Source organism: Rhipicephalus sanguineus, chromosome 6 (assembly GCF_013339695.2).
Source record: "Rhipicephalus sanguineus isolate Rsan-2018 chromosome 6, BIME_Rsan_1.4, whole genome shotgun sequence".
Classification (NCBI taxonomy): domain Eukaryota; kingdom Metazoa; phylum Arthropoda; class Arachnida; order Ixodida; family Ixodidae; genus Rhipicephalus; species Rhipicephalus sanguineus.
The window spans coordinates 126142934-126155703 of NC_051181.1; the positions used below are offsets into that span (position 1 = coordinate 126142934).

Sequence of the window (12770 nt, forward strand, 5' to 3'; positions counted from 1 at the left end):
CATTACGGTCACAGCCACTTGTCCAAGTCCGTTTCTTTTAAAATATAAGTAGGGCCTTCGTTGCCTTCAGCTGCGATGCCTTCTGTCGAAGACACGTAAAAATGCTTTCAACATGCATTGCTTTATTGTCAAGGTGTGCTAGAATGGATGCCGGGGACTGTCTCTGAACATTATATACCGGACAGTCGTACAGAATGTGCTGTGCGTCTCCTCGCAACGACAGGCATCGCAAAGAGCGTTGTCGGCCGTTCTAATGCGAAGTGAATAATATTTCGTGAACGCCACCCCTATAGGCATAGGTGGTAACGCAGAATATCTAAACGCTGGCTGCTACACAGCGTCTCTCGCTTATATCAAGATGGTTCCATATGGCATTGCTGCAGTCGACTCCGATGTTTGTCATACCCCCAGTGAAAAATAAGGTAACGCAGTCGAGTACACTCTACCCTGCAATACAACCCCAGCGATGGTACCAACGGAAATGAAAGGCAAGTGTTAGAAGTTAGAAATATAAATTTTTGTATTATGCGTCTCAAAAACAAGATATCGTTACGAGACACAAAGTAGTGGGGAAACAATGATTTTGACCACCTGGGTTTCCCGAACAACATCTTTGTTCACGGACGTTCTTGCATTTTTGTTCCCAAATACATCCAGTCGTTCTGGCCTGGAATCGAACCCATACCCTCGGGCTTAGCTATAGCAGCGCGACGCCATACCGCTATAAGGCACCGCAGCGAGCAGGTCAAACGTTAGAAGTTTACTCACCGTGAAGCTTATTTTCGAGATTCGGAACACGAAACTCTACGGAGGGGCGGCGTTCGGGCTTTCACGCGTGTATATACGGTATATCCATACTCGCGCTCCATACGCGCGCTCGGGCCTTCGCTTCCAACTTTTTGAAAAGACGACGACGTCGCGAAAATCGCGTTTTATGCAGCCGCCGCCGCCCTCTCGTTGTCGGCTTCGGACACACAACGCTCGCCGCTACGACCCACCCACCCGTCGTGTATTGAAGCTGACCGTGCGGCACGATGGGGGGATACTCCTAAATAGGGGGTGCACCTTGGCATCCGTAGCCGAGGTGCGTGTGTACACGCGTACAATGGAACGGCTGCGCAGCAGTCTTTGGAGTCCATCTTGGAGCGACTCGGGGTGATGCACGGCAGAGAGTATGGAGGTGAATACTGCATTGGCGGGACGTGTATACACTATATAACGTGACGATCGTTGTGCGAGGAGGCTTTTCCCGCATTGCCTTCGGCAATGCGGGTGAAGTGCGCGCGCCGGGGGGACCCTTCCTTCTTCGATCTTCTCTTTCTCTCGACCCGGAGTCCGCCGCGCACCTGCGCGGAGCACAAAGCTCGCGCCAAGATGCGGTGGCCGCGTCAATAAGCGGAACGAAGAAAGGAGTTGAGAAGAAGAGGAGGAGAGAAGAAGCCGCGGTCGAAGTCGCGAAGGCGGACGACCCTAGAGTCACGCCCTTCGCTTCGCGACTCTGCGAGAGCCTGCGTGGGTGCTGCGTTGTATAGACAGACGAGAGGAATAGCTGTTTAAGAACCGTAAACGCCTTTGAGTAGAGAGAAAGATACAGAAGGGCCTTGTGCGACTTCTATGCGCCCACATAACATTTCTCTCTCTCTCTCTCTCTCTCTCTCTCTACCTTTACCTTTTGTGCAATATCACAAATGTGTGTGTATGTGCTCGCTCAATCTAAAGACGAAATTCTATTTTGTTGTAAACTGTTTTGTCCCGGAGAGATAGAGAGACAGTTTAGGGTATGTAGGTGGGTGAGATGGCTGCTTCGTCAGACTGAATCTCACGGTGAATAAGAAATGAAACGACCAAGAAAACAATTGCCACGGATTTTCCTGACTGAACCGTCGCGATTGCATGTGCGAAGAATTTCATCCGTCAGAGCCGTGTCGACGCCAGCGCTAAGCAGTGGAGCGTAAGGAAACCTGGAAGGAAGCTACAGCCAACGCAACCACCCGTACAGCTAATATATAGTAGCCGACGTTTGCCATGTGCTGGTACTGTGCGAGTAAATGCGGTAGGCTTCCCACAGCGGCATTCAGCTAAGCACGATATATTATAATATTACACTAGCATATATCTTTGTTATGATCGTATACTCTGAAAGGAAAAATGGACACCTGTTTGTAGCACAAGCCCACAAGTAAATCTATACGGATTTCTCGGAAAGAAAGCTTCTTCGTTGACGAAAAATTTGTCCTCGTCCGGGAATCCAACCCACCCTGATTCGATCCCCGGACCCGGACGAATAGTTCGTTAGCTAAGACGCCTTCTTTCTGAGAAATACGTATAGGTCTTTTTGTGGCCTCGTGTATACAAACAGGTGGCTGTCCATTTTCCTTTTCATAAAGCTTCCGCCACCTTGTTGGTTTCCAACGTGGCATATATCTTCTACGTTTGGCACGGGGCTTGTTGCAGAAAGCTAGGCTTGATGGGATTTATGCATCTCAGACATCTTTAGTTCTTCAAAAAATTATAGAATTATCCCAGAGGAATAGAGGTAGGGAAAGCCTGAAAGACGTTGTTCTTGCAAGAGCATGGAATAGCACAACCCTTCTCCAACTTTTGTGCCCCTCTCCCTCCCCACCGGCGACGCCGTCTCGTCGCCCTCTCCGAGTACATGGTACAGATACGCCTGTGCACAAAGCGGTCATAGTAATCACACTCACTGTTTCTATCCAATGTCGCTGCTGTTTTATTGAACTAATCAAGCACTTTTTTTTTCTCTAATATTGTTCGCGGGCCTGCATTCCTATAAGTCCTCTGACTTCACCGCCTCCCCCACCTCCCCAACTTTATGCAACGCTTTCGAATCATTGGGTGAAACAAATGAAATTAAACGAAAGAATTGGTACGATGATATTCAAACGTCTTATATGCGTTTTATAATAGATTCGCTACGGTGCAGTTATGCCTTGCAGTGAAACATAAGCAGCGTACTGCAGTGAAGGGAAGGAAGAAAACTGGCGCATGTACTATAAGGGTATAAATAAAGTGTCGATCTTGCACCTTTTCTTTCGCCACGTCGGAGAGGGCAATGGAGTCATCAAAGCTGGAAATCGAATTGATACGTGCGTAAACGGACCTTCGAGGCGTGCTCGTGTCGGATGCGTATAAATTTAAATCTCCGAAGCAGTGGACAGCCGATCATATTCGAACTCTTCCGGACTCACTCGAGCCTCGGGATTCCAGGCCTAAAGATTAGTTTTGATCCCTCTGCTGTTTCTTGCGGAACCGAAGAGACAATTGTACACGTCCGGTTCAGCTGTACTCGTTATCACGCCCAGCGATGCCCGCTCCGGACGTTTTTAGACCAACTGAACTCGAGTCCATTTTCTGTAAACATGATTCTCGGACCATGGGACGTGTGCTTCGAGGGCGCAGAAGGCAACGAAAGCGCTAATGACAATACCTGAAGTCAGCAGATCTGTGGGACCGCCTGTAGTCTTGATGTGCTCCCCCAAGTGAGCTTGTGATTCTGTCCATCGCTCTGTTTTCGACCGTTTATCCCTTCCCCCAGTACAGGGTAGCAAACCGAACGTTCACCTGGTCACCTCCCTGCCTTTCTGGTACTGCCCGCTTTTATTATGATATCAGATACTTTCTTAAGGCATCTGCACTGAATTATGTCACGGCAATACATATGCGTACTGCGGTGAAACTTACGAACAGGGCATTCGTCAATAAGGAACGCTGATAAAATCCTTACCGGAATCGTTTACTTTTTCAGCGCATAAACTTTGTGAGTACCGAGCAATCTTTCCGGAGTCATAGGCTTCGACAGGATAATTACAAAGCTAAAAAGTGCCATGGCTGTGAGAAATAGCCATTGTTTCTAAGTATGAGCAAGCGAGAAAACGAAGTTATACGAACATTGTGTATTGTCATAAATGTAACGTCCGTCTTCATCTAACGTAGAGTTGTGTAATCGCGTTGTCAACCACAAGCTGTTTATCTCGACCTTTTATAACTCATAAACAAATACTTAAAAAACCAACAAGCAAGCACACCCTGGTATAATGCCTCCACATGAAGTCGTTATAGTAATGCTGGCCTATGTGTTTCAGTATCTCACAGTTACGCTTATTGCATGGCTTCGGGAGGCTCAACAGCCGGTCGCAGCGGCATCACATTCTGCGCCGATAATCCGCTTTTCACGGTCACGCTTACACAGGACGCGACGAAAATACCCCTTAATCCGGCTTCGTCGGCGTTTTAAGAACTTGAAGTCCTCATCACAAAGCCGCGTATACACATACCATCCCGAATCCTGCGGATCATCATCCGGTGGAATCCCGGATCAAGACCCGCGCCTGGGGACAATGGACGTTTAAAGGAAGACCGCGCGTGCCTCCTCTAAGCTGTATACAACCCGAATTCCTTCACCGAGAAAGCTGGACAAACCCAGAGCGTCCAAGATCCGCTTTCTCGCGCCCGCATGTCCTTTCTGGCCCAAAGTATCCACTCGAAGCGCGCGAGGTTTGCGTTTGTAGGCCTTACAATGGCGGCACGCCGTCACAGTAATACCGGCATTAGAATCTCTCCCCCACCCCAACCCCGCCTGCGCTCTCTTCGAACGTACATGCAAAAGTGTTAGGCACAAGTCTGTCGAGTCGAGTATTTAGGACTCAGAATTCGATCAGCGACCAGTTCCCCGAGTCTATTACAAAACGACTTTAAAAAGAAGTAGCTTCAAAAGAAGACGCAAGAACTTTTCAACCCGAATAAAAAAATGCACATATATGGAGGGAGCAAAGTTTGATAATAGTGTGGCCTACGCACCCCAACGGGCTAAAGAAAGTAGTTCTCTACACAGAGTGGAGCGGGTGAAAGAAGGGTGAAACCCGGAGCAAATTCTCTTCAAAGCCTCGGGCATGCTGGAGAGGTAGCAACGCAGGTAAGGAGAAGAAGACTCTCCCTCAGGCAAAGACCGTGTGGTTCAAACTCAAGCAGTGGCGGCTTCTCAGACCACATAGCCATGCATTTTGCCTAGTGCATTGGGCTGCTTTATTCTTTTGCGTGTTTTTAGTGCCCTAAAACGCGGCGGTGCAGTGATGTCCGGCACAACGAAAGGAGGGAGGGAGGTGTTGTCATGTGTTCGTAGATTATCGAACGTCACCGGAGGATTAACGCCAATAGAGAGCAAGAAAGAACACGCCGCTCAAAGCAAGCTCGGTTTGCCGCCGCCGCCGCCGCTGTAGTACATAGAATAGAACGCTTCACATCACAGGGGGCGCTTTTGCTGGGTTCCGGTCCGAGCGCCGATGTATGGTGGTTATAGTATATACAGGACCCTTAGTGTATACACGTGGCTAGTCAATAGCCGCCTTTCGTGAGCCCATTCGATTCTGCGGCCGCGCTCGCTGTACACTAACTGCAGTGTATAAAGCGTAGTAATACGCGTTTATGGGCGCAAGCTCGGCAAACACACACGCACATACAGGGATCGGTGCTCTTGCAAAGTACGGCCCGGGTCGGTCGCATTCGTCAACTGGACGCAAAGGGATATCGGACAGAGGGGGAGGATGGGGTGGAGAGGAGGAGGGTACGGTAGCGTAGCGAGTGTAATGAAGTGGGACAGGCTTTCAGAGAGGGGGATCGTAAAGAAAAAGAATCGAGGAGGGCGAGGTAGCGTTCAAAGGAAGGAATATATATAGAGAGAGCAAAAAACCACAATAAAAATGGGGGTAGTTAAATAAGGAAGGGATGTAAAGGGGCATCGACAAGCAGAAGGGCGCACAAATCGGCGAGGAACACTGTATATAGAGGGCGCGCACCTCGCGTTCCCCGGCAGTAGGAGGCGGCGAGCCCGCTATGTACACAAGCACAAAAGCCGATAATCCGGTGGGGATCGGCCGTCCCGGTCACACAATCGGATCAGGAACCAATTGTCGGTAAAAATGGGAACCCGAGGGTCGTTGGAAGGAAGAAAAGAGGTGGAGGGGGACAGCAGCTCCCGGAAGGACCTAGTAGGGATGCCAGAGAGGGGGGATGGGGGCGGCTTTTTTATTTGCGGTCGCCGCGCCGCGGCGCTCCACGCGTTGTGAGTGTTCGGACGGAGCGCGGCAGGCTCCCGACCAAAGATTCGGCCGTGCTTGCGCGTTCTCTTTATTAGCGGTACGCGTACGGCTGCACGACTGCGGTGATGTCCGCACACCGACCGTACGCCTGTACGTGCCTGCGTGGGTCTGCAAGAGAGGCACGCCGTGCGTGCGTGTGTACTCGCGTCGAGGATACACGGAGTTAGTGCGCTCACCCCCGACATCGGGTGCGTGTGTGCATGCCACACCGTTTTGTCGTCGAGTCCCCGCAGCGAGCGTATATTTGCCTTGCAAATGAGCCTTCGTTTGCATCGATTCTCTGTGCAAGCTGCGCTTTTTTAGTTTAGTTTTTTTTAACGAACTGCGACTGTTGGCCGACTATTCTCGGTGCTACAGACTTTTTTATTTTTTCATTGTCCTTTAGTGCATGACTTTCTAGAATTGGCTTTCAGAAAAGTTTTATTTTTTTATTTTTTTACGCGGCGTGCCGTTAATGATAAAGTCAGTGCCTAATTTAAAAGTTTTCAAACCGAGCAAACAGCTCGGCACGAACATGATGATGATGGAACTATATGACAAGTCCTGACGAGGCGTCTTTGTCAAACTGTTTGCTCCGTCGTCAATATATACTGTAGTGTAATGACTAGCGCGAAATTTCAGCTTGCCAAACGTTTTCTTCCTTCTTTTTTTCTTAATTTACATAACAAATTTGTTTTCCTGCTCAACACCAATCTGTCACGCCAGGCGGACCGTGCGGATTGAAAAACGTTACTACGTGAAGACACGTTTGTGATGTGAATAACGGTTGTCGGCAATTAAAAAGCGCCTTCAGTGTCATTCGTGGTGTCAGCCCTTCAAAAACTGCCACACTATCCGTACGAATAGTAAGGTAGACGCTTTGTTTGCCAAACTAGCGTAGCCAGAAATTTTTTCGGGGGGGGGGGGGGGGGCACTTTCTTATCCGAAGTGGGGGTCGGGCAGGCAGATCTGATGGAGTGTCATTTTGAGCTCTGTATGCCGTGGCAAAATAAAATTTCAAAGCGGGGGAGGGGGGGGGGGGGGTCAGTGTCTACGCCACTGATCTCGCCTGCTGCACTCTCACTGCCATCACTGTAAAGTAGGCCTCTTCATACGCACTTGCGTTACGCAAAGAACCAAGATTTACAGGGACACCTGCAAGTTTTCGTTGCTGGCAAATTGCCTTCTTATTCGAATAGTCAAAGGCGTGCGAACAGAAAGGGGGGGGGGGGGCAGGGGGGGGGGGGGGCGACCGTTCCACTAATCATGTAAGGGGGCGCCAAGTCTTTCCCAAACCTTAACTCAATCGGACGTGCCCCTTCCATTGTTTAAATAACGGGGTTATGGCCACGCAGCTTTTTGACGATAATGACGGCCAAGGATCCTTGATGTTGCTTTTTAGGAATTGTTTACTTCCCGTCTTTACCACCGGATAGCCGGGGACGAAAAGCAGGCCGCTGTAAGAAACACGCCATTGGTTCATTTTCAATTTCGCATCCATTGAGAAGCTTGTTTTCTATCGGACTCGAAGAATGGGGCTGGGGTGGGGCACTGCGGTAAAACTAGTACCCCCCCCCCCTCCCAATATAAGGTAGAAGCCTGCGCACGCCTCTTCGAATAGTCTACGAATTAGGCGAATAAATTCGCGCCGTTTGGAATGGTTGTAATGCATATTGTATTACGCGAAACAAAGTAGCGATGCAAGTAACATGGACGTTGTGTTTTTTTTGTGTGTTTTTTTTGGCGAACAGGTCGAGAAGGTACATTGCTCGCGGCCCAAAGAGCTTGTGTGTATGTTTCGCTGAGGAGAGCCAAGTGGACTGTATGCAGCTACTCTAGATAGGAACTCACGTATGCGCGCAGGTTGAAACGTGGCGGTACCTTCGGCACCATCACTCACAAATGGCGCCGCGAACAGGTTTTTTCCGCAGCATCCCGTGCATCATCTGAAAGGACAGCGTGACGCAGACGTCATAATTGTATTCCCCGAGCCAAATTTCTGTAAGGGGCTTGACAAAAAAAATTCATATTCGTAATAGAATAAACCACGGACTATCGCGGATGAAGTTTTTAACTGATTACTATGCGGCACCCATTGCAATTTACGCTCCGCACCTGGTGATTTCGCCGCGTCGCACCTGAAGCGAATAATCAGGATGACGGCAGCTTGGAGATACTCTCTTGCAGAGTGTACGACGAAATGTATGGTGCATAACTGCGATGATGTATTCGTCTTGACACGAGCACTTAACAAGTGCACGCCGCAACCCTCGCCCATACACGCGGCCATCATGGCTGAGAATCGAATCAGCAACCTTGTGCTCAACAACTTAATGCCAGAGCCAGCGCAGTGGGCATGCGGGGAAGTACCGTCGTGCTTATGAATTATAGCAAGTGCGCTACATCGCAGGCCCCTTGCTTGTTTCAGTCTCGATCAAACGGACGAAAGCGCTTTAGTTACATGAACATATATTCTCCTCACATACATCTCTAAGCACTTACACACGCAGACGCACCTCAGGGTGGTGCGGGCTGCCCTCACGTCGTTTTCCTTTGCCTTTCCCTCTAGGACACACGCACACGCACCACCCCTCTATATATTCATCTGCCTCTCAAGGGATCCCCCGTCCGTCGAAAAGCGACAGGGCGCGCGTCACAGAGCGTAGTGATTCCTATAAGCCCAACCCTAGCGCCGCCTAGTGTTGCGTCGGCTGCGTTGAATGTTTGCACGGCTCGCGGCGATACCCACTCGGGGTTTCGCCGAGCCGCTCGCTGTCAGCGGACTGTGCACACACGAGAGGAGCGCCGCAAATAGAGTGATTCGAGAGCTGGACAGAAACAGGAAAGGGAACAGGGCCGGAGGGGACGCAACAGATGGATACCGAAAACCGGCGACACGGGGACATTCCCGCCGCCGGCTGATCTACATTGCAAATGGCTTCGGGGATGCGTCCTCAAACCCCCTCTACTACTCCACTTCTTTCTTCTTCTCCTTTCTTTCTTTTTTGCGGCGATACTGTGTTCTTTCGGCCGCTTATACATGTTTGTATTGCGACCTGTATAAACGTACGTTGTTTGAGCTCTCACGTCATGGGTGTATAGTTAGGTTGAAGCAGCACGCTCAACCTGTCCTGCACCACCCTGAAAGTACCTGTTGTATTTCTCTTATTTTATTACCAGATTTCGTTTTTCTTTGTTTCTTTTTTCTTCTTTTTGTCTTTTACAGAGCATTACTTCGATATATGTGCCTTCCCCCCCTCTTTTGTGTGTGTGTAAACATGGCTGTGTAGAGAGATACAAATGAGGGAAAGGCAGGAAGGTTAACCGGAATTGAAAGGGAAAGAGCGAAAGAAAGACGCAGAGAACAGCGGAGACAGATTACCAGGCATGCGAGAGAGAAAGAGAGAAGTTATTTTATTTTTTGCACCCGTCAAATACTTGACGAGGCAATGGCATTAGCCACCCGTCATCCTCCCTAACCGTTGGCCGAGATCCCCAGGGACGCGACGGCGGTCAGGACGAGACCAATGACTTCTGATTGAGCACCTTCTTCTTTGTTGAGTAGCAAGGACTGCCAGGATTCTGTACATCTATATGGTTAGTCAAAGATAGGACAGCTCCAAACCACGTGGGCTATGTCCGCTATACCATCGGAATGCCTACATCGAGGGTTATACACCTCGGGATGTCATCTGCTCAGCAGTTGTGGGTTTGAAAATGCGCCCCCCCCCCCCCCATCTCCATTTGCAGCTTCGTGCGAGAAAAAGAAGAATTGTGTGAGAAAGAGGACGATTATAGTCTCTCGAATTGGTCATGTAGTCGGACGCCACTCATCTCCAGACGTCATAGTAACTCCTATAAATAAATATCTGCAATTCCGCTGCGTAATTGTGCAGTAACCGCTACAAATAAAAGTCTCAACGCATTTTGTATCCTAATAATTATATTATGCTCAGTCTGCGGAGTCCGCAATAGAAAGCTCGAGTGTGGCTTTTCACTTCCACTTCCTCACGACATGTCGGCGCTCTCTTGAGCTGGCGGTTGCGTCAATAAACTCCATGCAATTCCACCATTCACTTTCGACTTTCACTACATTCAAAGAGAGAACCGTGTTCTCTCATGCATATGCTCAGAGCTATAAAAATAATGGGTACGTGAATTTTCATCATCTTGCATTTAGTCTCGGAGAGCTGATCAGTACGCTTTGTATCAAAAGATGATTTTGTCGCGAGATATGAGGAAGTCATATACCCTTCTAGACATGTTGGCTTCCTACAGAGTCCTTCTTTGTTATGCCATGTCAAATCGCATCAAATCTCTCTGTCTCTCTTCTCCTCGTTACTGTGTGCGTATATCACATGGCCTATTCTTTGTTTTTTCTACGAATCCTGCAACTCCACTGTTTCTAATTGTCATAAGACCTTATGCAAATGACGATGTCACAGAACTCGTGCACACAGCTTCGTATGTACGTGCGGGTAACGCGTGTAAGCGCGCTCTTTTAACTAACTTATTATGTCTTGTTTGCACTGACGCAGATGGACACATGCGAGGCGTAACAACCGACACCAGACGGCCATGGGGGAACCGCTACCGACGAGCCAGGCGGGCTCCGACTCCGAGCTGGACGTCGAAGACGACGATGAAGAAGACTGCGTCAGCACCCAGCCGTCCTCGTCATCGGCCGTCGCCAAGAAGGCGGCCAGCGCCCTGGGCTTCTCCATCGCCCGCATCATGGCCCCGGACAAGGCGCACCGAAACAGCGCTTCTTCGGCCGCCGCCTGCTCTCTCACGGCGATGCTGCACGACTGGCGCCGAAAACTGCAAGCCTCGGGGGCGTCCTGGATCAGGCCCTCCTCCCTGCCGTACGGCGGCGCTCACCCCAACGCGGTCATCGAGCGGCAGGACTCGACCCTGGCCCTGGGCATCGCCACGACCGCTCTGAGTCAGCTGGCTAGGCTACACCACGGCAGTAGCGCCGGAGGTCTCGTCTATCCTTGGCTGCAACAGGCTTCCGACGTCATCTCCTCCTCGACTCCCGGAGTGTTGCCAGAAGTCTCGACCCACGGCGAGCAGGCTACCGCGAGGCTGGTGCGACCTGAGCCACGCCTGGCTACAGCGGCGGGCGAGGTCTCGAAGCACTCCAGGCTGCAGGAGACGGAAAATGCCGGCGGCGTCGCTGCAGGCGGCGCGTCTGGAGGCAACGGAGCTGGCAACAAGCAGAAGACCTTCACGTGCACCGAGTGCGGGAAAGTGTTCAACGCCCACTACAACCTTACGCGACACATGCCCGTGCACACTGGCGCCCGCCCGTTCGTGTGCAAGGTGTGCGGCAAGGGCTTCAGACAGGCCAGCACTCTTTGCCGCCACAAGATCATCCACACACAGGAGAAGCCCCACAAGTGCGCCACGTGCGGCAAGGCGTTCAACCGCAGCTCGACGCTCAACACGCACGTTCGCATACACGCGGGCTTCAAGCCCTGGGTTTGCGAGTACTGCGGCAAAGGCTTCCACCAGAAGGGCAACTACAAGAACCACCGGCTCACGCACACGGGCGAGAAGGCGTACAAGTGCAGCGTGTGCAACAAGGCCTTCCACCAGGTGTACAACCTCACCTTCCACATGCACACGCACAACGACAAGAAGCCCTACACGTGCAAGGTGTGCGGCAAGGGGTTCTGCAGGAACTTTGACCTCAAGAAGCACTCGCGCAAGCTTCACGAGAGCGTCGTCGCATCCAGCACAACTCCGTCGCGCCGACCGTCGCCCGCCGAGACGGTGGCGAGGTTCCAGCAGTTGCACGCTCCGTTCGTGGCAGCCTCCGGGATTCTGGTCGACCGCGCCATGATGCCCGCCGCGCTCCTCTGACCGACGGCCGGCACATTAAGGCGCTGCGTCCGGTATCGTTCTCATGCATGAGTCCGGCTGCAGTGTGTACACGATTCCGCGAGTGACTTGACACACGAATTTAATCGGAAATGCACGTGCTCCGAGATCTCCAGCGCACTCTTATTTCCGCTATAGGTTTGAACGCCATGATATATACTATATCTCCCTGCAAGTTCCGACAGGTTTAGACAGCTGGAGCAGCAGTAGTGCATATCATCACCGGACATTGTGTCATATATAACATGCGTAGCAAAAGATGCAGTTTACGTCGCGGCAGGAAGGAAAAATCATTGTCGTGACTGTATGAGAAAGTGCTGGGAGCGTGTTAGGAGCGTGTTACATGCTGTTATTGCAACTATATTACGACTGATTCTCTCATGGAATCGTACCACGCGCTAGTGCTTCAGGCACCAACATTGCCGGAACAGAGCTATGAATGAGGAATGTAGTGTTGCTGATTCACGCATAGTTCATATGACGGTTGTACTTGAGCGAAGGACTGTTCTTTGCGAAGTGCCGTTGTTTGTATGTGTGCGGTGTACGCCAGAACATATCAAGTGCTTGCAGGACGCTTGCTGTGTGTAGTCTACACCCACATTGGCGCCTGCGTGATCATTGAACTTGTTGAATTGAGGTGTAGATATACAGCAGAACTGCTTAGTTTGTCATAATTAAGACGGATTGAGAGAAGAGTATGTGTTAAATATGTGCTGAATGTGCGTCGAAGTACTACTGGGACGGTCCAGTTTCGTGAGAACATTTTCCGCGACATATCTGGTGCTGTCG

The 12770-nt window shown here is 50.6% G+C and overlaps 1 protein-coding gene across 1 annotated transcript in view; it reads left to right on the plus strand.

Moving 5' to 3' along the window:
• Positions 1 to 12023, plus strand: part of LOC119397522 (fez family zinc finger protein erm) — a 108611-nt gene extending 96588 nt beyond the window's left edge. The window contains exon 2 of the mRNA XM_037664947.2: positions 10634 to 12023. Within this exon, the coding sequence (XP_037520875.2) occupies positions 10634 to 11963 (1330 nt within the window). The 3' untranslated portion in view covers positions 11964 to 12023. The remainder of the gene's footprint in view (positions 1 to 10633) is intronic.
• The last annotated feature ends 747 nt before the right edge of the window (positions 12024 to 12770 follow it).